The 27,515-nt window shown below is 33.6% G+C and overlaps 3 protein-coding genes across 5 annotated transcripts; 2 read left to right on the top strand and 1 right to left on the bottom strand.

Moving 5' to 3' along the window:
* The first annotated feature begins 8,105 nt into the window (after nucleotides 1-8,105).
* LOC144428165 (protein NLRC5-like) lies at nucleotides 8,106-15,483 on the top strand. 3 transcript variants are annotated; one of them, XM_078117018.1, is made up of 7 exons: nucleotides 8,106-8,346; nucleotides 9,167-9,300; nucleotides 11,360-11,431; nucleotides 11,746-11,793; nucleotides 12,174-13,190; nucleotides 13,651-13,820; nucleotides 15,350-15,483. In XM_078117018.1, the coding sequence occupies exons 2-7, from the start codon at nucleotides 9,213-9,215 to the stop codon at nucleotides 15,410-15,412; spliced, it is 1,458 nt and encodes a 485-aa protein (XP_077973144.1). In that variant the 5' UTR covers nucleotides 8,106-8,346; nucleotides 9,167-9,212; the 3' UTR covers nucleotides 15,413-15,483. The 3 variants fall into 3 exon arrangements, with proteins under 3 accessions (XP_077973144.1, XP_077973143.1, XP_077973145.1); XM_078117017.1 differs by having other exon boundaries at nucleotides 8,106-8,354; XM_078117019.1 differs by lacking the exon at nucleotides 15,350-15,483 and adding an exon at nucleotides 14,172-15,324 and having other exon boundaries at nucleotides 8,106-8,354.
* Nucleotides 15,400-20,112, top strand: LOC120337884 (uncharacterized). The gene is made up of 7 exons (XM_078117020.1): nucleotides 15,400-15,684; nucleotides 16,206-16,370; nucleotides 16,832-17,002; nucleotides 17,328-17,498; nucleotides 18,228-18,398; nucleotides 19,147-19,311; nucleotides 19,655-20,112. Exons 1-7 carry the CDS (start codon nucleotides 15,532-15,534, stop codon nucleotides 19,751-19,753), a joined length of 1,095 nt encoding a protein of 364 aa, XP_077973146.1. The 5' UTR covers nucleotides 15,400-15,531; the 3' UTR covers nucleotides 19,754-20,112.
* Nucleotides 20,113-21,363: 1,251 nt separating this feature from the next.
* Nucleotides 21,364-27,186, bottom strand: LOC120337885 (uncharacterized). Its single transcript, XM_039405786.2, has 7 exons — nucleotides 25,860-27,186; nucleotides 24,760-24,936; nucleotides 24,158-24,291; nucleotides 23,222-23,252; nucleotides 22,829-22,911; nucleotides 22,012-22,172; nucleotides 21,364-21,625 (listed from the first exon to the last, which is right to left on the bottom strand). The coding sequence occupies exons 1-7, from the start codon at nucleotides 25,888-25,890 to the stop codon at nucleotides 21,364-21,366; spliced, it is 879 nt and encodes a 292-aa protein (XP_039261720.2). The 5' UTR covers nucleotides 25,891-27,186.
* Nucleotides 27,187-27,515: the final 329 nt, after the last annotated feature.

Below are 27,515 nucleotides of genomic sequence, written 5' to 3'. Positions count from 1 at the left end.
CACAAATTGAGACTAGTTTTGAGAGTGATGTGAACCACATTGCATTAAATCACATCGCAAAAAAAATTTTCCACCAAATGAAAAGTACTCCCCATATGCTCTCGTATAAATTTGAGACTAACTAAATTCATATTGGGTTTAGTGTCAAGTTTACTTTTACAGATACATCGAGAATAAGTAGAAAAATTGCTTTATTTGTTGATTTTTTTCACGTAATTAATTCGCCCGTTGAACTCTCGCAGATTGCACATAAGACCACAAGTCCGATGGATGTAAGGAAGGAGTAATAAATAAACTTGTGCCTTGTAATGACCCTGATTGTTCCCCACCTGAATAATGTCGTAAATAATCAATGTACAAGCTGAAATAAAAAGATATATAATTGTTACAGAAACAATCTTTTTTGTTCTTCGGAATCATCACGGATGGCACGGTAATGCAAAGATAAGGAATTAATTAAAATAGAAAATTACATTCGCGTAAAATTGATAGAAATTGAGTATTGAAATATCATACTACAATAATATATTATCACTTTGTAAATTTGACATTTGGGCAAGTTAAATGCTTCGGAGAAATAGGACAGACAATAGCATTGAAATTTATATACAACAAACTCGTATGCAGTCTTGATTCTTAAACAGTCAAATGGATTCAAAAAAATTAATAAACATGTAATTCATTTACGAATGCCAGTATATCGCTCGAGTCGGTTTGCCAAACTTTGCTTCTACAGATAAAAGCACGTAATAAAGTCGCTGTGATATTTCTCAATATTGAGTAGAACTGAAGAATTGTTTAGAATATTGTACTTGTATTGTATCTAACGTTTGTTGAGTCAGGTGTTTCTGTACACCATGTCTCTTCAAGAATACTACTTAAAAACAAGCTAATAGGTATTACATATATTCAACTATATTCAACTAATAATTTCCAACCTGTAACAGATGCAATTCAAAATGCCAACGTAATGAAAACGATGGTTTTTCTTTATGTGGAGTCCCTTTTTTTTCTCGAAGTTTTAACGCAGTTTTCACTTATTACAAAATTGCTTATCACGTCGGCAAAAAATAATAGTTTCAAAAAAAACGAGAGTGCTTGAATTGGTATGAATACATCCGAAACACACATGAACTGAAGAATATTTTCAGTCAATGAAATAATTTAGGTCACAGACGATCACATTTTTATTCATACAAAAATCCTACCTTTATTTGGCCAAAGAAATTTTGTCTAGAATCTTTCTTACAGTCATTTCCCTAATTGGACAGATTCGATTAGCTTAAATTTCGCCACAATCGAGTTATGACCGTAAAATATCATGGTAATTTGCTGATAATTGAATTCTATGAAATCCTATGAAATATATTTATTTTATATCTTCTATAGATTTTCAATATGATTTAGGAGGATGTACACTGTCTGTAATCTCAAGTTCTAACGCGTGGAGGTGAATCACACATGGTTATATGTGTGTTCGAATTACAGATAAGGAGTTTCAAACATCAAGTCAACGGAATGATTGAACCATGCACTTATCGGCAATGATTTATTTTATCCAATCTCAAAGGCTCGAATTTTTTCTGCAAATACCCAGGTCAGTTATATCTCCAAATGCGACCTATAATGAGTTAGTTACCTATTCCTAGGAAGGGGGCAATTGAGCTCTTGCTTCTATTTTTATCCAGTTCTTTCTGTGATATATGCGATTTTACATTTTTTATCAGAGTTTGAGGCAATGCGTCGCAATGTAACGTAATTACAAGTCGCTAGCTTGGAAGTTATGTTGATATGATGAGTGCGTTTAAAATTTCTCTCAGAAACTCAAAACGGCTTTTGATAGAAGTTTCTTACAATAGGTTAAAGCAGGGGTCTCCAACACGCGGCCCGCGGTCCACAAAATTATCCGCGCCATGGTTAAGATTTCCAGAATAAACTAAATTAGCCTGACGTTAACTATGAATTTTATCGTGTTTGTATTTTATTCTGTTGTAATAATTAAATTGTAAATTCAATTTAATTTCGCGTTTTTATTATGACGAAATAAACAAGTTTCGGTCAGATCATTGAAGTGTGCAGTTATTAATCATTAATTCTGTACGTGTGTAGTTAACGAAAAACTAGAATAACATAAAAGTAGTAAACCCATGCGCAATGCCCAAGAAGTGTAAATGTTCGGAAAAGCACAGGATATTGTGAAATTATAATATCAAGGTTCAGTGTTTTATGCGTTGTGCAATTATTACTGTTCAAAAGAAATACAACATCCGGCGATATTACGACTCATTACACTAGGGGAAATACCATATCTATACTAAAACAATTCGTCACGAAAAGGTATTGCAATCAAAAATTTCACTTTTGAAACAGAGAATATTTTTCTCAGACGAACAGAAGAACTTTGTGAAGCTTCGGTGAAACCAATCTTTGCCACAAGTGAGATGATTTCAAAATCGTCGCGTTCTTTCGTTGAAGGAAGCTTTAATAAAGAGTGTATGATGAAGGCTTGTGAGATAACAGCAGCATTTTTTCAGCAATGAAAGTTATCAAATCAGCCTTCCGCACACGACTAACGAACAAGAGTTTATATGCTGTCTCAAGACTAGCAACGCTAAATCGAGCGTCTCGCGTCGTCAATAAATTTCAAAAAGTGGCCATCGACATGTTTTAAGTTGGAGACCCCTGGGTTGAAGTATATGCAATAAATTAATGTGATATCAGCAACATTTGGTGACAAGTTTCTATTTGTGCGTAACGATGTGTACAATAGCAGGCGCTCGTGGTGCACGAATACATATAATAGGTTGCTATCTATCATGCCATAAGATGAAGCCTCACAACAGCTGATTGTGATAACAAGAAGAATGTGTTGCTTCCAAACGTTGGCATTGACATCTCTTTTCAGTGAACTATAATACAATGATAGTTTGCAATTTAATTTGGTTAGATCATCGACAGTTTACTGCCAATAGCCAAAGAATAGTTCACTGGAGATAGATTTTCAGCCAGCACATTACTCGTGTTATTAACGTTCAGCTGTTGTAAAGTATTATGAAATTATAGATGGGTACCTATGGTACATTTATCAAATACTAGGCAAACCGGCAGTTTTATGATTTATAATTTCCACCAAGCGGTAATTTGGTTAGCTTGTGGACAGTTTATTGCTAACAGCCAAAGAACAGTTCACTGAAAAAAGATTTTAAGCCGGTTCATTTCTCATGTTATACAAGATGAGCTGTTGTGGGGGATTATGACATTATAGATTGATGTCCATTGTGAATATATCGGCAGTTTTATTTCTTCTATTTTCCACCAAGCGTTAATTTGAATAGTTCGTGGGTTTATTGTCAATTGTCAAACAATTCACCAAAGAGAGATTTTCAGCCAGCACATTTCTCGTTTTAATAACGATTATGTGTTGTGGGCTATTATGACATCATAAATTGGTACCTAGAGTATTGTACATTAATCAAGAACTACGCGCACCAGTAGTTTTATGTTTACCTCATCCTACAATATACTATGGTGATGCGTTTTAAATCGAACAAACTGTAAGGTGTGTAATGATAGTTTCCGCCAAATGTTAATTTGATTAGTTTGTGAACAGTTTATTGGCAACAGCCAAAAATAGTTCATTGATGAGAGATTTTCAGTCAGCACCTTTCTCATGTTATTCAAGATGTGCTGTTATGGGGTATTGTATTATTTTTAAATTGAGTTGTATGCTATTATTAATTGGTGCCTATTGTCCACTTATCAAGAACTACGCGCACCGACAGCTTTATGTCTTATTGTGTACAATCAACATGTAAAGCCTTACCCCTGAATGCTAATACGGTCCTGATAACTAGCCGCTCGGAATTTTTACGCAATAAATATCTGAACAACCAGACGTTGTTGTTTCCATATATCTGTCCATCTACTTGGATCTATGGATTTTTTTATGTAATGTAACGTGCATATGACTCGTAGATGAAACCACATATACATACATTGTATTCTTGTGAAATGATCTGACAGTATTTGTACATCACTTGAATGACTGTATCTGTAAATTTAATTGGCTATATATGCATATGACTTCGGCAGTATATGTATATTTGGTTGGCTGTATATGTATATGAATTGGCGGTATGAACATATTCTTGGCAGTATATGTATCGCACGTTTCTAACCCTATTAAAAAATTTTAATTGATCAGATTTCTATGACTTTTTGTAAGATATTTGTGTTTATTGTAGTTTCTGATTAAGTTGATTTCATAAAGAGCTCGTAATATACTTGTTTTTTTAAAACCACAACAATTTGAGAATACCTCAGTACTACCCGTGATTTTTCACATCGTTATAACTTCAAATGAACGCTTCTACGAGTAAAAGAATTACAAGCCAACAAACAGAAAACACATTAAAAAACACACGTCTATCAATATTACGTTTTATTTGTATATATCGTCTTTAAAATTCAGTCCTTTGGGAAGTTTGATTAGAATTTGTAGTTAAAATGAGGATTACTAAAATTAAATGTGGTCAATGAATCATATTTTATCTTAATTTTATTTGTGATTGTTGACAATAATCTCTGTTCTTAATAATTGTGATTTTTGAATATGCAAGCAACTATTTTTCCGTGAAATTCCGTGTAATTTTAAGCATATGGTGCACGCACTATAAAAATTATGCCCTCAATTATCTCAAGATCAACTGGCGTTTCGCTGAACGTGAAATATTGTTGGTAACGTGACAAATGACAAATTTTGACATTCGCCAGGATATTTTTAGTTTCCAGGCGCGGTATAAACATTTCAGCTGTTTTTGTGATTTTTGCAAAATTCGTCAGATTTTTGTTGTATTTCCAAAAACAAATTTTATTTCTAAAAATCAGATAATTCCTTTGTCATAATGTCTTTTGACGAACTTTAGTATAGTTACAGTATTCAAAAATTAATCGGGAAAGCTGTGACAAACTAGGCTAAAAGCGACTATTAATATATCCTCACGAAAACTGTGAATGAAGTATCGAACGTTTTGCAATGGTGAAAATACAGTTTTTATCTGATGTGAAAGGTCACGAAACCAAATAAATTTGATTGCACGTGGTCATCATTTTCTCAAACTAAGCATATGCGATCATATGAAGCTATCCTATCTGTAGCAACTGCTTGCAAGATTTGCTAATACAATTCTTACGTATCACTCTGTACAAACAAGCAGTACGTTTGGTTTATTTTTTTAAAAGATATAAATAAGTTCATTGAATATCTGATAAACTTGAATATTTTAAACTTGAACTAAGTTAAAAGAAAAGTGTGTTTGATTGGCTAGCGTCTTGATTCGGCTTCTTTTTGACGTGAAGAGTACGAGTACTGATCTATACCACCATTAGAGTAAAATATAGAACAAAGAATTTGTATGATATGTTAAAAGAAATGGTCCTCATTAACTTCTTAGAATAATTCCAATATTGGACACCAATATTTTTTTCATGATGATGATTTCTTTAAAATATTTTCGTCGCATGATTTATTTTAGCTTTAGATGATAAAAACCTAAGGCTTAAATTCTATATTTCTAAATTAAATAACCAGACATGAGCATAAAAATGAGAATATACTACCATCAGAAAATACAATCCAAAGTACCAGGATAATGGCTTGCAACAATGATTTTCTTCATAAAAGACCCCTTTCTGTCTCATGTTGATAAAAATAAATTCAAGTCTGTGGTGTCCTAATTACAACATGAAAATAAGTAATTCCGAGAGCCCGATAAGACGTCTCTCATCCAACATCTTCTACTATATTCCTATTTCAATTCAAGAAATTAAATCTTTACTGTTGTTTTAATTAAGCAGAGGAAATATTCAAGACAACTTTTCCGGAAGATGAGACTTGTGTTAATTTATCTTTTCCCTGCAAAGTTTAGAAGCGGAAAAAATAATTCATCATAAATTTTATCATTAACAATGAACGTGTATTTCAGAAATTGATTGATGCTTCTTTTGCTAAATTGATCTTGCTCGTGCTCCACAATCTGAAAGAATTTGTAATTTTTCGCGTGTTGGCTCTGTGGATCGCATCTGTCAAAGGCTGGTTGGTATACGCCAGTGGTCGGCAACCTAAGGCCCGCGGGCCGGATGCGGCCCGCGGAGCAATATAATCCGGCCCGTGACGCTTCACCGAATAGTTTTAACAAATTATAGCTGTTTTGTCGATTATATTCTTTACGCAGAAAAAAAATTACGTGTAGACTAAATTATCTTATAACGTAACAAGTATATAATTTACAATTACTCGTTCAATGAGCCTATAATTTAATTATAATTCAGACAAATGGCAACAAAAAGCAGAAAAGTTGATGGTCAGTCTTCGCGCGCTGCTTAAAATTTAACTTCTGATCTGCGTGATAAAATGTGATTCATCGGTCATCCATTCGATTTTTAACTTTCTAAACATATGTGCGGCCCGCCAATGACTTGCAACCTTTAATTTTGGCCCGCGAGCGACAAAAGGTTGCCGACCCCTGGTATACGCGGTTGGTATGGTTTCATTAATTTTAATACCTCAATATCTAGCAAACGAAATCATTTTTATTTATATATACCATTATCATATCAAATATGGTATTTAACTAATTGAGTACGGAACCAAGAATACAACACTACCAATGAAAATATATTCCTTATTTTTTTTTCGCTGAAATAATTTTTTTCTTCGAATTAGGGGTTTCTACAACTATATCATCTATATTCCTAACTGGCATTATACCGGACTATACAACCAAACGTAAAAATTGGACTTCATATCAGTAATCGGGCCCAAAGATCCTGATCGTTTTGTCGAAAGTGAAATCATGTGATGCTGAATGTCACACCTGGTTAACTTCTCAGTGTTTTGTGGTGCGTGCCACTGTGCTTGTCTGATTATAGGTTTTCTCGTGAAATTTTGTGTGGGCGTTGCTTTGCTCGATCTCGGCATTTGAACAACTAGATGACACCGGATTAGGAAAACGCACCATTGGGTACCTGAAAAGTGTGAGATATACGTCAATGACGGTTTCTAACGCGGAAAAAGAGAATTTCATAGATATATTTGTTCCTAATAACACTCAATAAAAATTAGGCAGAAGGAACTTCCAAATATTAAAATTGAGAAACAGTTCTGTGTTTACAAACTGCTTAATAGAGAAATAAGAATAAACGTGCAAATTTCAATTAGACTATAAATCCCTCAAGATTCTTAAGTAATAACGCTGCTATTAGATGCGAAACTGCTGTTTAAAAGTACTATTCAAATTTGGTTACTAAGGTACAGTCAACGTAAATACCCTTGCATTCAATAGGGTAACTTGATATGTTTTTTTTACAAATTCTTCTTTGCTAACCGCCCACGCTAACCGGCCCGGCTAGACAAGAAACAATCAGTAATACATCACTTTCTACCGATTGTACTTGACGTTGCGATCGTAGGAAGTCATTTTTGTAGATATTCAGTCATGTGTGACAAAAGCTCTTAGATCGAGTCTCAAGAGTATCATTGAAAATTTAAACAACGTCAACTGTTACTCTACGAAATACGCAGAAGACAGCGTAGGTCAAACAAGACAATAACTAAATGTAGATGGAATTCGACTTATAAAAAAAAGCCTCGAACTAAGCAGGTTATTATTCACGTTTTCACAGACGAATGGAATTGAACTTGAGATAATACAATACTCATCAATAATTTAGGTGTCGCATCGACTTTGCAGAACAGATAAAAAGAAATCCTGGTTTCTTGCGGCGAAACATCAATAAATTATTAGAAATAAGAATAACAGGCGCTTCCGTAGTATGTGAACCAAGATGGCGTACACCGGGACATAGTATGTGAACCAGATTGTTTTTAGGCCATTATTTTATTCCTCGTTTCCCTATTTTAGTTATATTACGAGTTCGAGAACTAGCCAAGTGACTGCCGTAGTATTTGCACCTGAAATTATGGCCTAACCCTAATCTGGTACACACACTACGTTCCGGTTTCCGCCATCTTGGTTCACATACTACGGGAGTACCGAATAAAATGCCATCATGATTGTCGTTTAAGTGTGCGATAAATTGATCGCGAACTTATCATTTATTGAATTGAATTACAAGGGATTTACTGGATGGACAGTACATTCAAATTGCGTTGAAGACGCGATCAACTTACACTCATATGTTTTTAGGTGGTTACTTTACATTTATCGTTAATTTCTAGCTGAATGGCAACTTATTCATTGATCCGACTCCATTGTATGAACGCAAGGGTAAACAGTACATTCGAATTACAGGGCATTGTCGGAGCTACTAATGGAAATCTCACTGGTTCGCTGGTTTGTTGATATTGATGCTTGAAATTTTTAATTGGATTGAATTACAGGACCTGAATGGTCTCTTTTGTTAGCCATTATAGTTGTTGGAGTCATGGAACTGGAAAAATTCAGTTTAATAGTAATACCTGATACCAGAGATAACGTTCAGCCAGTAGGTTTGCTAGTATACAATTTATTTTCTGATGCCAAGTACGAAACGATGCTAACGTGAAGAAAAAAAAAAGCAGTGACCCTTTGAATTGCCCCACTAAAAATAACCAATTACTGAAATAGTGAAGTAACCGGAAGAGTATATTCTATTCAAAGAAATGAGTAATTTCATGCTGCACATGCCGTATTTCTCAACACGTGTAAAATATGACTGGGAAATACCTCGCTGTCGATTGTTATGTCTAGAAATGTGTCAGTAGGCACGTGCCACAGCGAATCGGCATGTGATTCCTGTATCATATTCCATTGAGTATCACACAATATTGTCAACTTAGTATTTACGGTAGTAGTTCACAGTGTAGTTAGTCGTGAAATAGGGTACACTGTATAGAAAAGAGTTAGCTTTACGAGCGTTTACCTATATTATGAATGAATTTTAATTGGTGATGTGAATGAGTAGCAATGGAAGATTAAATATTGAAGCTGTAAATGTAAGAGTCATAATTTGTTCAAACAGAATTCAATTTTCTATATATATTCGTTTTAATTAGTATCTAATGTCAAATAAATAGTATTTGTGCAATCTTGGGCATAGAAATTCGATTACCAAGTATGTTGTTAAAAACCTCGTATGTTCATTTTTAAACGTTTATGATTTTTAGCAAAGTAGTACGAATGTACTAATAACAATGAAATGGTAATCTTGTGATGGCCAGTGGACAGGAACGCTCTAACTCGGAGCAAGTGCGGGGACAGCAAAGAGCTGAGAACAGAGATGGCAACTCGTCAACGAATGGTAATGCATAGCATGACTTACAATTACAGTTTACTTTGATTTGCGGCATTCATGTATTATCACATTTTCGAAATTAAAAAACTATTGTGGGTATTACAAGTAGCCTATAGTACGCATACCCAGAATCTTCTTCGGGGCGAATTTTTGAAAATAACCCATAAATAACGTTTATTTTTCATATTTTAGGGTTCCCAATATTCCAGTAACATTGCTACATTATTTTTTTCCATTTGTTCGGACTTTTATTTGACATCCTTTTGCCTTTTTGAATAAAATTTTTATGATTCTTCGCATTGTGGCAAATACTAAAAACATTTTATTTTTTATGTTTATTTTTTACCAGATCTTGGTTTAAACAAATAAGTATTCGCGTTCACTGGATCCAGTCGAATTTCCAGTCATTTCAGCAGTATGGCTACTGTCACAAAAAATCCCCTGAAAAATAACAAAGTATTTCATTGCGGGAACCATTATGCGATGTTGTCATTATTTTGCTTTTCTATTGCACTTAGTGTTGTAAGAAATTATCATTCAATTTATTGTTACAAATTGTTGTGTAAATATGCGTAACAATTCTATCCATTCATTGATAAAATTCTTATAATTATTATTATAACATTATTATAAGTATAACTAGCAGGCTGTAGGTTGTGAATAGTAACTTTATATAAATATTATTTTATTGTAGGCAATGTATAATGTATAAACTACTGTATTACATTTATTGCGTGAATTGTGTTTCTGTTGCTTTCTAATTGGCATTGGATTTGAATCTTTCTCAAAACTCGATGGCCGCAAAATCTCAAATGGAAATTCCCGTCGGTGAAAATGCTCTCTGTGTCTTAGCGAAGGTTTAAACTAACCTAATCAATACTTGAGAACGCGTTCTCGATCCTAAAATTTCGTCTAACTAAACGGTTGTACCAAAATTTTCTATGCATCATACCAGTTTGACGCTGTTAAGCATTTTCAATAAGTAATCATATCTTTGTTTCGACATACAACGTTTTGCAAGTTGTCGCAAGGTATAGCTGATAAATCAGGGGCGAGCGATGTTTTTCATTATGGTCTAAAACGTTATTTGACGCTACTGAAACACTTTGAATTCAATTTAAAAAAAAACATTAAGAAATTTGATTTGCGTTATCTTACCACCAAGCATGATATTAAAATTAATTTACAGTTAGTTCAATGATATATATTAAAACCATACATTGACGAGTATAATACATGCAACACTTGTAACTGAACGTATCAAGTATTTCCGGCAGCATTTCACGAACATACTTTTATACCACACTGGCATTCAAGGCTATTTAAAGTTTAAAGCCTTTCGCTATATGCAAACGTGATTTGTAGTGAACTGTAGTAAAATTAAAATAATTACTAATAATCGTCTTGTCCTTAGTCATATTGTGCCTACAAGTGACATGACGATGTGAAACCATACTTCACAAAAAATAACGTGAACGTTGTGATTTTTATCCGTGGTCTCTTTTCTCTGATTGTTTTATTTATTTTTTGAGCAAAATGTTCATAACCGGTTTTTACTATCGGGAATTTATATGTTTAACTGCAAGCATGTGCCACAGGACAGCAATGAACAAAATTTCATGCATCAAGTTCTATGCTTCATTATTACTGAATTGATTAAGTTTGAACATAAATCTTGATAGTTATTGAAATATAATTGCTTGCACATTATACTAGTTTCAATTGCCCCGTTAATGTTTTACCATGCTTTTTGATTGGAAAATTTTGTTGCACTAAACATGAAAGACATCGTGAAATCAAGATCTTGTTTATTGGACACGTTTAGTGGCCATAACGATCGTTTCAAATATTTTTTTTTTCTTTTCTTTCGTCATTATCATTAAAAAATCGCTTTTCTCTTCGAATACTGGACCAATTGCTTTGAAATTTCCAGTGGTTAAAGATAAAATATTTCTCTAGAAGGCTATTACTTTTTTTTCGCTATGACGTCATCAAAATTATTGCCATTGGGTGGCGCTACGTGTCCATATATTTGAGCATAGCTCTCTTGTTTAAATTTTTTCAGCACTTTTTGACCTCACCGGGGCAAGTAACATGAATTTGGATTTACGTGGACTAGTCGTGCAGAATTTTCCAAGTAAGTCATATTGCACGCATTTAACCTAAACGTATTGCACTTGCAAACCGAGAGAATCATAATGATACTCTTTTATGATGACAAAATCGGAAAAACTTTTCCAATAAGTAAACTTAAAATTAGTGTAGTATATTTATACCTCATTTAAAGGAATAGATGGAAGGTGTATAAATAATGATTAAATACTTTATTTAGCTCTGTTACAATAAATAAACAGGTGTAGACATCCTGAAATTTAGAGCCTATCCACGTATTTAGTTCCTCAGCCAAAACATTAGAAATGCTTTCTTCTCATCATACGTTCTTCCTTACAGAATTACCAGCTGCAACACCAAGTGTTTTGTCACCAGATAGACAACGTGGTATGTCTATTTTAATTTTCAATTTCAATAAATTAGGTTCTCAATCTTTCTTTTTTTTATACCTATCGAATATAGTTGCAATAATTTTTGAATTTATGGTACATGTAAGATTTTTAAATAATCGAGTCTAAATGGTACCCACTATTTTTTCCGTGGTCAACCAATAAATTAACCGTTATATTTCATTTGGCCTGCATTGTACTAGATTCTGTCTGTTGCCTTTCAACATTTCAATCTGAATCCTTGTAAGAACAGCTTACCATTTGCCATATGGCAGGCAAAAATAAACTTTAAAATTAATTCTATTCTGATACATAAATGGGAACATCCCTATCAGTATCCGTCCAATCACGACCGTATTTAATTATTTTATTGTTCAGATATGGAAGAGCAATTCATCGCCATTTTCAACACTTTCACGAATGAAAAAACGCAGGACAAAGTGACCTCTACGTTTCTGAATTTGAATAACCCTGACGGACAAGTCAACCCCGAGTTCGTTGTAACTAATTATTACCAAGGCGAAACGTCACCTACGTCAAGTGAATATGTGCCGACCTTGTCTCGAAACTTTGACCCCCATCGAGACGTGATCGGCCAAATTGTTCCATTAAAAAATATTTTAAATGGCGTATGCTACGTTGCACTAGTTGCCAGTGCTGGTTCTGGTAAAACCATCTCTGCTAAAAGATTCGCCCGCATGGCATTGAGAAAAGAATTGTCATCTCTAGCTGGCGTGGTATTGATACATTACGTTAACATCGCTGAGTTAGATTGGAAATCAGCTCACACTGCCTTTGACCTTTTATTTGTGCAACCACTTGGAGCACGACTGAACAAAGAGTTTCGTGATTTCGGATTTGAGTGGATGAAGACTAACGCAAATAAAGTTCTCCTTGTTCTAGATGGTCTCGATCAAGCACCATGGTACATGAAAGAAGAAATCACCATATCGTATGATAATCCTGCCGCAGCCCCGGTTGTTTTTCATAATGTTTTAAATAAAGATCTTCTGCATGATTGTCGAATCGTCATAACAAGTAGAGAGCATTCTATACGTCATTTTAAGCAACCAATTAGGCCTCATCGTACCGTTACCTTATCTGGTTTAACCATTGAAAATCGAGAATACCTGATGAAACAGCTCGGTGGTGAACACGGCGAAGGGATTTGGAAACATCTTCAATCGCACTCACCCGGTCTTGTTTCTTTATGCGAAACACCTGCTTTTTTGGTATTCACTGCAGCAGTGTTGATTGACAATTTGGAAAATCCTCCCACTACAATGACTGGTGTTCTGGCTCGAGTACTTCTCTATTTTCTAAATTCGGAGCAACAACGTGCACCAGGAGATATTGAGGAAACATTTGACAAACTAACATCACTTGCATTTAAAGGTAAACGAACAGAAATAATATATCCAAGAGTCAACTTAAGCAAACCATCCTTTCTGAGGTGAATAGGCTGTTCAGAAAAAGCGCTTTTGTCGTCCATTGTTCAATAATTATATGCATAATTATCGTTTAACTTTAAATACATCTATGGAGTCTTAGACTCGAAGTAGACACTGCTTTATTTGTTCTGCTACATTTGGTAGCCCTATTACGGATGAAAATACAACCACGTAGCCTAGGTAACATCAGACAATGCATATTGTTTGAAAAATATCATTTCACAGGGCTTTCCGAGATTACAGCTACCATTCTTAAGGTTGCAATGCCGCTTTAAATAGATTATGTGCCATGCAGTATGCTATATATTAAATACACTCTGAACTGCAAGTAATGTAAATTCATATATCGCACGTTCTTCTGTAACCCACGTTTCTTCTGGTCCAATATATTCCTACTTGTACAGGTACGAGTGAACGCCGAGTCATTTTCAAAGGATCTGAGCTTCGTGCATCAGGTCTCTCTGTTGAAAAAGTGAGTGATTTTGTTGCGATAGCTCCTAAAAGAACCAGAACACATCATTTCAAAATAATGGAAGGAAATATGAATTTATTTTTTTGCCATCAATTGATTCAGGTAGGAGGTCTCTGTAAAATATTTTCGTTTATTAATAAGGGGATATCGGTATTTATGAGCTTTTGAGGAGATCAGTGTGGGCTTATAGGCTGACGCGTTGAAGTGAAAATTTTTTTAGCTTGCAGCAAGCTTTATCCATACAATGGAATCTTGGCATTTAAAAACAATTTTCTTGAAAATGAAACACGAAACAAAGTAAAAGTAATCTACAAAACGTCAATTTATTCATCTTTTTAATTTCCTAACTTTTTTTCTGGTCTTTTGACATACAAGACACTAGATTTGCAATTTAAAACAAATAATTAGTTAGTTTAATCGCACTTATATTAAAATACAAATTTCTCATTTTAGGAAGCTCTTTCTACGGATCTCGAGTCAGTCAAGAATATACCGTAAAACTAACTTAGATACATTGCAGCCCAATGACTTTTCAAACCAGACGTTTAAGCCCAGGATACCAATTACCTATTTCGTTATTACAATAAGTGTAAGCAAATTATTCCAATATTAAAAATAAAGAATTTCGTTATAAGATCGGTAAATATGTTGAAAGGTATTTGTCTGTCTGTATGTCTGTTGGATGAACGCGATATCTCAAGAACAAGGTTGAATCTGCTCCAAATTTTGCATGTGCATTCATCATATCTCGGACCAGAAGCCTATTGATTTTGAATGAATTATGGCGTATAATTAGCGAGTTATTAATTAATTAGTGATGGTACACGCGGTGTCAATATAGAGTCATGAATCGAAACCGCAGTTTTGATCGATAGGTCTTTGGTCTCCGACCGATATTCTCGTTCATGTATTATTCATTTTCCATTATTACAATTAATGTATCAAAGCAAACTAAACAACACGATCAATGAATATTAAAATTCGGTATGAAACCTATACGCATTAAAGTCCAGAGGTGGGCAAGTTTTTTGGTCCAGGGGCCAGAAATTTTGCGCATCTACCCTGGCGGGCCATGTAAGTGTGTCGTAACGATTACATTTCAGGAACGATATTCACAGTGTTACAAAAGCAAAAGTGGAGAACAATAAGCTTCGGCCAAAACTAAATTTACTCGCAATTTCAACGCATCCTGACTTCTTTTTAGCTAAAACATCAAAATTTGGTTTTAGTTTGGTTATGGCAGCATCAGGCGGGCCAAATTGAATTATCTAACTGGCCGGATTTGGTTCGCGGGTCGCAGTCCGCCCATGTCAGCATTAAACGTTCTAACATGGAACGTACGAACGACGACGAACCAAAACAAATGAAACGAAGAAGCATAATTGAATCATAGATGTTATGTTTGTAAAGCGATAATTGTAATAGCAAAAAAGGTATTGGTATCGTTGTCCGAAACGTCTGTATACCGGTGGCGGTAAAGCTGGTACGATTAAAATAAACAATTATTTGATTAACAAATTATTTATTTAATCATAATGCATAGTTTAGCCCTATGCTCCACATTCATAATTTTGCGCTGAGTTCGCTTTCCAGCATTGTTTTACTTAGTAGTATTTTATTTCTCTTTACAGGTGACATCCAGGAAAAAACCAGCAAAGTGCTTATTTTGCAAACTTGGTTACGTGGGAAAGTGAACGCTGCTCAAAATCAGAGTCGTGCCATCAGAGAAGATCTACCATCTTTCTCACTTTTACATGAATGCGGAAATGGTGCTAAGGAGATTGTGAGAGATTGCGTACACTCAGTAAGAAGCATGGAAAAATTAAAAGGAGAGAAGTTGTTCGTATTTGCTTCCATACTCAATAAAACAGTCAACATTCAAGATGCTTCGTTTTCAACACTGTGTTTGAGCGACTGGGATGCAAAGATATTATTCGAAGGATTGAGTAAATGTAGAAGGGTAAAGGTAAGATATAATTACCAAAACGATTTTAATTAATTTCAGTTTCAGCTAGATATATAGATTAGAAAAATGGCGTTGTTTTCTTCTTTATTCAAATGAAATTATTCCGACATGTAAATCTTCATTAATTTTGGTTGCAAAAGAAACCAAATTTACTCGGAATAACTCTGACTTGCCTACTCTAAAATTGCATCAAGTTTATTCGAACATTTTATTATTAAAATATTGAGATGCTTATAGAATTATTGTTAGAAGCTATCTAATTGGATAATTTAACGAGGTTGAGCATACATTTGCTGTAACTGACATATAAAAGTATAAACATTGACACAATTTGAACCACACGTTCTTCCCCTGCTCGAATTGTTGGATTAGATTGATCCGAGGATTAATCAAACATTTATAACCAGCTATTTTAAGATTATTTGGATTCTAAATTAAATATCTAAAAATTATAAGACGTTTTCCATATCTTGTTGTATATTACATCAATATTTAGGTAATATTTTATCATTCTACTACAGATTCTTGTGCTACGAGTCAGTGAACTTCATAAAGAAGAGAGTTTTCAATTACTTGGCAAAATTTTGACAATCGCAGTGGTTGAGAATCTTATTTTCTCTAAGTGCTTAATAACGGAAGAAAAAATGTTCAAAATGAATTCAGCGATAGATATATCAATCCAGCAAGTGAGTTAACACTACTACAATATACTAACATACCAAGTGTATTTCCAACTAGAGAGTAATCTATTTCATGTAAGATCTACCGGCGTCTTCTAGCAAATTTTGTACCTTCTAGCACTGGTTCACTCAGCTAAGACTGATAATATGTCTATGTTTCTTGATCCTATATCGTGTCTTGTTCCTATTCATGATTTCCAACAAATGCGGCTTTTTTTTGCAACCTCATTATTGCAATCCATAGCATATAGAGTCATTTGTGAATGCACCACATATACAAAACGTAGGCCTATATAGGGCCTGTGTTTTTTATAACCTGTATTTTATTTAATTATTTTTTTCTGTAAAGATTCAACAATAATTTTCTACAAATACATTTGTATGTTGGTATAATACACGTCAACAGCAAATCAGTTTAGTAAGACTTATTTATATTATTTATACTTAATAATTCTTCAATTATTCAGGACGTAACTCTCGATTTCAGTGGTACATTTCAAATCGAGATTCGTGCTTTCTTTGCTATCGGTGTATTGGTGAAGAAAATAAACGCTTGTGATATTCAATTAAATTTGTGTCAACTTTCACACGAAAAACTTTATTATCTTAAAGAGGCACTGAAAGGCTACGATCGCCAGGTAAGATATAGTTCACAAATTTGGATAATTGTATTTGTATGTATGTTCTATGTACGTCAAAAAACAATTTTTAAAGTCAAAGTTTTTGTAGTAAAATTGTGGCAATTTTTACTAAACCTTTTTAAGTAGAGTTGGCTTAGCCACAAAGAACAGCAATTGCAAGGCAAATGGTCAGCTGGTCGGATATTTTATCATTCAGCCTTATTGGAAATATTTTTACATGGATACTATATGTTCGCCACTTTTTTAATTGCCGATTGTCCGAGTGTTTGTTTACTATCCATTTTTCAAAAATATTTTTATTGATAAATGTGCTATTCTTTAGATCAAACAGTTAGGAATTAGTGGAAATGATGAAATGTATCCTGAATCAATGCGACATGTTGGAGAAATTGTGAAAATCGGGAAAACCGAACACATCAATGCCAGTCGATGTAGACTCAATTTAAATCATTTACAGGAATTTGAAAAGGGATTGCAAGGATATACAGGCCAGGTACATACATACATATTACACGTAATATCGAGCAGTTTGTACTTTTTGCTTCTTGTCTAATTTAAATATTCCCACCAGATCCTTTAACTGTATATATCTGTGTTATATGTATTGCGTTTTTCATCTAGTTTAGTGGTGCTTGGCGCTTGGCCGTTACGCTTGGCTTTTACGGCAAATCAAAGCAGTAGTTGTGTCTTCAAATTGCGAATGGAAAACAATTATCGGTTTCATAAACGGCATAAAAGATGTATATATTGTTTCATGTCTGTAAAGCGGAAAAGAATGTTAGAAGAGAAAGAGTTAATAAATTCCAGATGGAAGATGAACAAGTTCATGGTCGATATCCCAGCAAACTGTGGACATAAATAATGCAAAGTGGCATTTTTTAAATCATATGTTTTCCTCGGTCTTTGCAAAATTATCTGCCAACAAGCAAGATTAAGAGTCACTAATTGCTATAAATCAAATCAAGCATTCGTTCTGTAAAATCGTTGAAATTTCAACATTACATGAAAGTTTTAGTTGAAAGCAATGAGATATATTCCAAAAAAATATTTTTTTAATAAAACATAAAATAAATAAAAAAAAATTTATTCATCCGACGCAGATCAAAGTCGGAAGTCTCACCTAGTCAAACAGTTGTCCGACCAACTGACAACCTTGAGCTGTTTAGACATAAAGTATTTACCGCCAAATTCAATGTTACAAGTGTATAAAAACCTTTGACAGATAAAACGTTTGGATATCAGTCGAAATGATACAATGACACCTCGAGCTTATCAACATATGGGAAGCATTTTGATTATTGGAAAAGTTCAAAATCTTAATTTATGTCACTGCAAACTGGAAACTTACAACCTCGGAGCATTAAAAGAACATTCAAATGGATTTTCTGGGCATGTGAGTAAATTTTCAACTGTCAAACAAAAAGCAATGCTCAAATATATGGACATGAAGGACAAATGAAGTATAGTATCAAATTCTTCACAGTATCGGTAGTCTGACCATGAAAGCGGAACGCCACGCGGTGCGCAATTTGTAATTTTGATAACGTCATCACACAACACTTCAAAGTAGAATTAAAATATTATAAAGCCCACAGACATTTTAAAAATAAATAGAAGTCGTTTAGCAGCAAAACAATCTTTAATCACTAAAAATTTCAAAGCAATTGATCCAGTATTTAAAGAGAAAAGCGATTCACAACAACAATATTAACAACAACATGAAGAAAAATACGCAGAATACTAACAACAACAACAACAATAATAACAAAAATGTATCAAAACGATGCATAGTCCACTTCGTGACCAATAATGTCCCGATGAACACAATGTGGAAAACACGATGAGTGCTTGATTTCAACATTCATTTTATTAACCCTGTATATGTGAACGAAAATAAATTTTATCACTATAATTGCGATTCAACTTAAAATGTCTTCGACCAAAATTGAAAGTTTTCTTTGCAAGGTGATATGATGCCATTCAGAAATACTCTGCATATGGGCTAAAATATAGCTGCTGAAGTATTCAGGCTAAGCCTTCTATCAACTACGGGAATATTTAATCAATGTTGTGAAAGAAAAGTTTTATTTTTTGCTTGTGGGGCGTGTTTATAAAAAAAAAGTAAACGTATTATTTTGAAGATGGAATCACTCGATGTGGCCTGGAATGGAACAAACATTGATTACAATATCCTTGGCCAAATAGTTGAAAACTGGAAACTAAAAGAACTCATTTGCCATGGTTGCTTCAACGAACAAAGACATTTCGATGATTTCTTCAGACCACTAAGAGAAATGCGCAATAAGGTATAACTGTGTATAAAATAACGTAAAAATATTTTCATTTTATAAATTAAGGGTATTGAATTAATTAACTGCTAGGTAAGTGGCCAAAATATCTGAAAATAGAATAATATAATGCATACAATTATTTTTAAAATTTCCAATGAAACTTTCTGATTTTTCAGGCAATAATTACTACGAAGTATTAATTATTGATTGAAGGCTAACCAAAAGCAAAAAAGCTAATCTTCCTATTAATTAGGTTGATGTAAAAATAACAGGATTTTATAACAGAATCTCGCAACGTTTCAAATTTGAGGGTATTTCTTAATTATTTAATTGAAGTCATGCATTAATTTTAATTTAGGTAATGATAACACACGGATCTGAAAATATTCCAAGCACAACAACAACTGTGGAAGAATTCCGACAAAAAATATCGAGAGTGACTAACTACCGTGAATGAGACAGCTTTGGTGCCTGTTCATTTTTTTATATATTATGTTACTTGTTTAGCACGTTATATTACTATCGATAACAACAATCACTTCTGGGGGCGCAAACCCCATAAAGTTGCAAGTCTTGACCCTAAAAATGTTTTTCAAATTTAATAACAGGGCCAAAATTACTTGAACACCCAGTTACGCGTTTTAATCTCTGACGTATGAGATAACTATCTGTCTATTAAATGAATGCCTGCAAAGATGGTTTACACAAACATTCATATACATGTTTCAAAATCAAGTGCGATCCGACTTGTCAATTTTCATTGTAGTACAGATGTGTTTTTGTATGTTATAAATATATTTAATTAATGTCACTGTGTTTATTCCTAGAGTCATTCCAGTCTTTTCGGAAATATAGTCTTTAGGAGAGCACCATTGGAGATGAAAGTACTGTTAATTCGAATTTATTTTCTGATAACACTTGGCGATGTATATTTAACATAATGTTCAATCGAATTCCTCCGGACATTAACATTTATGTGCATTGCAGGAATTCTTTTCAATTCACTGCTCTTTCTTTCAAAGAGTCTCTCAAAGAGTAAAATTATGAACGGTCTTTTAAAGGTATTTCCGTCTTTATTGATACCATGTTTTAATCCCGAAAGCGGTAATCTTTATAGTTAAATGTTCGTCTACAATTCGCGAGTCATGTAATCCGAAATTGAAAAATGGATTGCTGTAACATAAATTGCATTGGAGAATCATTAAATACGCAATCACATGAACATGACTTACCGTTTGTTTTTTCAACCTGGTCCCGTCTAATTCAGTGAAAATAAATTTTCCTGGTGGGCAAATCTATAACAATTCCCGTCCTTGGGATCTCGGAGAATAAATGGTTGTCGACTAAACGCTAACACATCCCGCACGAGCCACCAGTGCTGGATTTACCAATAAGCAAAATAAGCACGTGCCTAGGGCACCAGGGGAAAGGGAGCACGGCACCTCTGAAGTTTCTATAGACGATTTTTTTAATGGGGCACCAGTGTTTAATGAAACAATTCGAGTTGGTCAGACGTCACATCCCTCAATTTTGGCCCGGTTGAAATAAAGTTCCAACGTATCATTTTAAACCTATCCATCAAAGTTTGTATGTATGGGGGTATGAGATCTGTTTTCGAAATAAAATTAATGCAAATTGAACGTAACTTGGCCCTCAATTAATGGATACTGAAACTTACTTGTTCAATTTCAGATATCATTGAAAGCCAGTTTCTATAATAGTATATAATTAATATATAATTATATATGTATATATGGGGCACTAAAGTCTTAGGTGCCTAGGCAGCTAAAAGACATGATCCGTCCCTGAACATTAAATTACATGCGCTTTGCTTCCTCTCTTTAGAGACAAATATCAAACCTCGACCTTGTTCTCTTTAAAAGACAAAGCTTGCAGAACGCATATTTAAAATACGCATACTTTGTCACGTACAAAGCAACAAATTCCTTTTATTTGAAAAAAAAAAAACATTGTTCAAGCGCGTTTTTTCTTCATTTATCAATATTAACAGTGATGCAATAAACCATTTCTACATTAGACTAGATATGTGGATACACTGGATATCCCTTACAAAGGTTGTAAAGTTTCACAAAGATAATAAAACAATCTTCCGCAGTCTCTCCCGGTAATCGACCAATTTCTTCCATAAAACAAATATCCACATTTTCGGTTTTTATTTTCGTTATCGGGATACCCGGACCTCCATTGCGTGTTGTTCAAAGTCGACAATACTTGGTCTGACCAAGTCCAACTACCGTTCTGCTGAATGTTATCCAGTCCAATCCAAGTTTGTTGGGAGGTTGAATCAAGCAGATTTTGAGTGAGATCTCTGTAAATCGAAAACAAAAAGCAGATATGTTGAAGATTCGTAGGGCTGTGTTAAAGGAAGAATTGGAACAAAAATGCCAATCGTTCCTAGAAAAGAATTATTATCCAACAAAACATGGTATAGGAGAAAACTCACAAGATCTTATCGAAAATTTAATCGCTACAAGATATTCCTATGGTTTTAATGAACCTTGCTTGTTTATTATGATATGTTGCTTACAACTATACAATTTATGCGTCACGCAAAAAATATTTCATTAATGACATCCGATTTATTAATCAAAAATGTCCCTTTTTATGTAAGTTATATAAAGACAATCCCGTCAAGGAGTTCGTGGGTTCCATTGCAAGTATGGTATGTATGGTGCTAATTTAGGTTAATATTACCTTTTAATTTTTTGCGACCTTATGCCAACGGACGCCAGTCTACTTCCAAGAACTTCACAGTTTTTGCGAGCATTGGTGTATTCTACTTTATTTTGAAACACTTTATACCAATATCCATTTTCTGCTTTGTACCAATTATACATTTCTAAAGTCTTTCGAAACTGCAAATTTAATAAAGAAGTATTTATAAATGATTCATCAATAGCATCAATCTTTCCGTAACAGATCATGTCACTCCTTTAGATTGTTTAGTATAATTGCTATATTTATATGTTTTATATGGTTCTATTGCAATTCATTACTGTTGATCTCATAGATTGAATTACATGTGCATGATTTTTTTAAATTGCATTAAATGGATGAGATTAATACATTAATGGGACATTGTATTACGGGTATTTTTAGATACAAAACACTACACGACACTGTAAAATGTTGCTAATTTCCTAGCAGGAACTTAAATGCATTATCACAAATAGCCTTCATACTATTTGGCAAACAAAAAGTTTATACTAATCGAAAATCTCAACATTCAACTAACTATTAACGTAATTTAGGCGTAAAAAGGGCGCCAATATGGAGGTAACTAAATTTGTTCGCCTGCTTTACATCAAGTTGTGTAAAGGAACTGATTACTATGAACAGGGGGTATATTTACTTGACTAACACAGACAGTCCCCGAACTCGTAATAGAACTAAAATAGGGAAAATCGGAATAAAATTATGGCCTAACCCTAACCTGGTACACACACTGCGGGAGTACCGTGAAAGTAATGATTATTAATTATAACCATTATTCAACAGTGTGTCATTTTACCTGATTTTCCCTTTCACTTTCAATGATTTTCAATCGCTTCTCCAAATTCGTGAGCATTTCCAACGTTGTTTTATTATGTGATTCTGTGGAGTATTTCAATGTAGACTATATTTTTTTATTATTAAAGTATGTTAACATGCATCGTCACATCCTCAAATCATTATCACACTTCATCATACTCGAAGAAAACAATGAGTTCGGCTATAGGAAGTATTTTAAGAAGCTGTGTATCTAACACAATGCTACAACAATGTAAGTTTTTTTGCTACAACTTATATATATATATATGAAATGAAAATCTTATGATCGATACAGGCTTTAATGAAAACTTGCCAAAGCAAAACATCAAGACGCGATAAAAGTCGTTTTGATGTTGTATGCGATTTTACTTACCTGTTTCTCGTGATTCAGCAACTACTGTATTCTAAAATATTTAGATAAATTGAGATTAGCAAATAAGCAAATATACCAGATGTCATCATCATCACACGATTTACAAGTAAACAAAGTAAATAAAGACTTTAAATAATAAGATTTTATTTAATTCAAATACATATATTCATGTGTGTTGTTATTTTGTGATCAAGGTATATGAGAGATCAACACAAAGGGAAAATAGATATATAGATAGACGACTTGTAAACTAATGTTATAACTTTTTCTATTTAAACCTGTCCATCTGAAAACTGGGTGACACTAGACTTGGAACCTTGATACCCAACTTTAAGTTCCCTTTTCCCCTATTTTGCATCCCCTTATTTCTCCCTCATCATGTATAATAGATCATAAGTTATAACTATAAGTGCAACTCACACCCTAGTGTATGAACAGTATGATTACAATAAGACTAAAATAATAATTAAAACCAATTTAATGAGACTACTTCGAATACAAAGTACTTTCAATTTCTTCCCCCAAAACAACAAAATTCCACTCCGGGGAGGAATTTGTCCCTGGTTGTTCTAAAAAATGCGTTTGTTCTTATAAAAAAAAGAGAAAAAGTATTTAATGTGGCTTTATCACGTGGAACCCCGTGACCTACTTCGTTTACCAGTCAAATCTAACATAAGATAATACATAGCTCAAGGTTAGAGATTATACTAAATTCGGATAGAAACATCGTGGCAAAGATGAATTCAACACTGAGACACACACATGACAGTTATGGAAATGGTCCTCGAATAGGAATAGCGACATGGTCCACACCACAGCGAAGACATCAATGATCTTTTCATATACTTGGGACTAATTGATGGTGAAAATGTACCAAGTAAAAAGCAATCATGTCTTTCAAATAATGAAATTATCTGAAAATTGTAATATACCTACTTGTGTATACATTGCAAGACTTGAAATTGCAATTGCTAATGCCAGTATCACTAACACTGTCAACGTGATCATTATAATATTCGTTTTTCTTCTCCATATTGTTTTTATGAAATTGTCTTCTCTTTTTTCAGTGACTAGAAACATGAAATTGAGTTAGGAAGAGTTATGATGCACAACTCTTAAAGCTAAATTACTATGACAACCATCTACCAACCACAACGGTCAATGAACAATGACGACTATTTCACTGTCTATGAACTTCGCGAATGTGGGAAAAAACTTAGGAAGATCTAATTTACAAGAACGCAATACAGAAAAAGACTTTTATGCTGGAAGAAATATGTGTGAATATAGTTGATTAGAATAAGGCGACCTTCAATCAATTTTTTCTAAATAAAATCCAGCAGATCCTATCACTAGTAAATATAACTAGTATATGTTCAACAAAGAAAATTATCAACTGTGCCCTGTACTGCTATGGTATATATATTTGATGCAAGAATATTTCAACAATTTCAGGATACTGATTTAGTCTGATTTTGAGAAAAACTCAGTTAGATGAACCAAGCCAATGCCCCACATAACCCAAAGAGAAAATATACCTGTTTGACAAATATGACATCCATTGCCAGATTGGTGTGGTCTTGCGTAGATAGCATCTGGTACAAAATATATACCTTCTGTCTTGTCAAGTGATTCGTTAGATGGTGGGTCTGGCAAGGGTTTTTCGTATGCATTACGCCCGCCTTGGTCAATATCGCCACCAGTTGAAACTTCCTCTGACAAAAAGTAAGAAAACAAAAATGAATTATTTCGGCAATTATTATATACGTTAACTCTATTTGCGATCGAATGTGTGTACGCTAAACAGAATCAACAGGAAAATAATTAATTATGATTACATATAGTTGATGATTGCATTTAAATGATTTCCCCACATGAACGCTTTGTTCGAATATTGCCTACGCTCCATTCGGAAAGGCAAATTTTGAAAACGTTAAATTAGCAATAAGGTTTAACAAGAATTAATTATTTTTCATCTTTGTGCAAAATAAAATCCAGATAATAACTTGCTGATCAGGAATTGAATCATACACGCCAGTGACCACTAAAGGATTTAGCTTCAATATAACGAGCCAATGGCAAATAAAGATTCATTATCGATGTTTCATATTAAACGTGTTTTACGAGCCTTCCAATGCCTTACGGGCTTATATTTCGTAATTTTAGTTATTGTCGAGACCTCTGCAAATGATTAATTAAGTTCATGGGTATTGCCGACAGTAGAATTTTGTGTGTTCAAAGTAATAAAATAATACTTGGATAAAACCAGATTTTGATACTGAAGTTGTCCCAATCGTGCTCTCCATTCTAGGTTTAACAATGATAGGTCCCTAGATTCGAGCGGCTATAAATATGTCAAAATCTATTTATATAAAGTTGTTAACTGTTACTACACGAACGTCCTTATATTGGAGTTAAATTTTGGAGTTGAGATTACTCTGAACTTTTGATGAACAAAATTCTATCACCGTGATCACGCTGAGATTTCAACTAATTTGTGGGACTGGTTTCATTCGCTGGTCATGAGCAATTCTCCATTTACTTCTAACTCTATGGCAAATTCAAAAATAGCAAACTAGTTTTATGATGTAGTTCGTTTCCAATATCAATCGAGTAATTGAAAAACAATGCTTCTCACCATCTATTGATGCGTTTTCATACAACGACATAATCCAGTCCTTTTTGCTTTCTTGTTTGGAATTGTGAAAATCTTACACTGACTTAGAAGTGATTTGTAATTTTAAAGTGAGGCAAGCTTTATATTTTACAACTAACAAATATGACATCAAAAATCTATATGAAAGAACGGATTAACTAACATTTATAACACATTAAATCAGACTTTGATTCGTTCAGCAGTAATATATCAGACAACGTCTGCAAGCTTTTAGAAACGTACTAAGATTATGATTATCGCCTATCATAATTTGGTGTCTTCGGTTTGGTAATTTTAAAATTAATCAATGACCATTTTCGAGAAAATTACACCTTATCCTGACTGACTTAAAACGTTGAACTTCAACGCGTTTAAATAGCCTACTTAGCAATCACTTACACTAAATATAATAATATAATATAAGATTGGTTGAAAAAATTCTATTATTTCTCAACGTAAGTTATTTAGCTATAGGCCTTCACCTTTATCATTTATCTATGCTTGATTAAATAATACCTGATTGAGCTGTCCAAAATAATACCATAATCATGTCTTCGGATATTAAATATATATTCATTAATTTCATTTTGCCATAATATTTGCATTACATTTCGTTATTTTCTCATCTACAAGATCAATATATTCTCATAGAAGATAGATTGCGATACTTTTTATAGAATTAGTCAAAAACTATATTTTAGTACGGAAAAGAAGACTGTGGGTCATAAATATTTAAGCATTTTCAGCATTGATGAGAAACTTGCTGTTGCATCTTTCATGCAAGTCTTATAATCTTTGCTTAGTATTGTGTAGTTTTTATCTTCACACAAACAACCCTATATCACGACTGAGGTGATTTCTGATACTCGACTCACGTACTTACTCAAAAACATTTTGCTTTTGTTCCTGTACCTGAACTGCTGAAACAAGACAAGCGAGAAATGGCCAGGTTAACTGTATTGATATGTTACAACAGCGGTAATAGCATCTTTGCTAGCACATGCACACTGGTTTGTTGTATAAATTCACCTAGTAAAAACTATATATATAGTATACTGTTATTAGCTTTTACTATAAGCAAGTTGCCCTAAAGTTATTGTCCATGTCTGAAAGCTGATTACCCAAATTTGTGATACATTCAAATCGAACTATTGACTAAGATTACGACTATACGTCGATATGAACAATGTGATCACGCGTTTATAATATACAACCAGACAAAAACTTGGAAATGAAACAGTGATAACACCAAAGCGATGAAAAACAGAAAACCAACTGTTCTCACTTCAAGTCCGACTTTACTAACTACCTGAAAGTTGTGAAGTAAAACAATTGCTTGGCAAATGTTCTTATCTGATTTAGGATAGAATCTCAAAAATAATAATATTTTAGGGTGGGCACTTAAAAACACACATCTAATCTTTTTATTATATTACTACACTAAATGTTAACTTATTTTAAATGCTTGCCAAGTATGACTCACAGATAAAATGTTTCTTTTACCACGTTTTACCTATGGCCAGCACTCGGTAATAGATGTTTAACACAGCGATAAAACGACGACATTCTGCCCTAGGCGTTTGTGTTTGTACGAAGCAAACGTATTTTGGGTTTTGTAACTTGTAAGACATGTCAATG

Source organism: Styela clava, chromosome 10 (assembly GCF_964204865.1).
Source record: "Styela clava chromosome 10, kaStyClav1.hap1.2, whole genome shotgun sequence".
Taxonomy (NCBI): Eukaryota; Metazoa; Chordata; class Ascidiacea; order Stolidobranchia; family Styelidae; genus Styela; species Styela clava.
The sequence above is the reverse complement of the archived record's forward strand: the minus strand, read 5'-3'. Positions and strand labels throughout refer to the sequence as shown.

What these genes read in the sequence shown, in the direction of transcription:
- LOC144428165 (XM_078117018.1), top strand. Translation starts at nt 9,213, where the DNA reads ATGGCCAGTGGACAGGAACGCTCTAACTCGGAGCAAGTGCGGGGACAG. An exon ending in GTCACCAGATAGACAACGTG is followed by an intron (nt 11,794 to 12,173) that starts GTATGTCTATTT and finishes TTTATTGTTCAG; the next exon opens with ATATGGAAGAGCAATTCATC. An exon ending in AACATCACTTGCATTTAAAG is followed by an intron (nt 13,191 to 13,650) that starts GTAAACGAACAG and finishes CTACTTGTACAG; the next exon opens with GTACGAGTGAACGCCGAGTC.
- LOC120337884 (XM_078117020.1), top strand. Translation starts at nt 15,532, where the DNA reads ATGGAAAAATTAAAAGGAGAGAAGTTGTTCGTATTTGCTTCCATACTC. An exon ending in TAGATATATCAATCCAGCAA is followed by an intron (nt 16,371 to 16,831) that starts GTGAGTTAACAC and finishes TCAATTATTCAG; the next exon opens with GACGTAACTCTCGATTTCAG. An exon ending in TAAGAGAAATGCGCAATAAG is followed by an intron (nt 19,312 to 19,654) that starts GTATAACTGTGT and finishes ATTTTAATTTAG; the next exon opens with GTAATGATAACACACGGATC.
- LOC120337885 (XM_039405786.2), bottom strand. Translation starts at nt 25,890, where the DNA reads ATGTCGTTGTATGAAAACGCATCAATAGATG. An exon ending in GTCTTGCAATGTATACACAA is followed by an intron (nt 23,253 to 24,157) that starts GTAGGTATATTA and finishes TAAATATTTTAG; the next exon opens with AATACAGTAGTTGCTGAATC. An exon ending in TGCTGAATCACGAGAAACAG is followed by an intron (nt 22,912 to 23,221) that starts GTAAGTAAAATC and finishes AATACTCCACAG; the next exon opens with AATCACATAATAAAACAACG.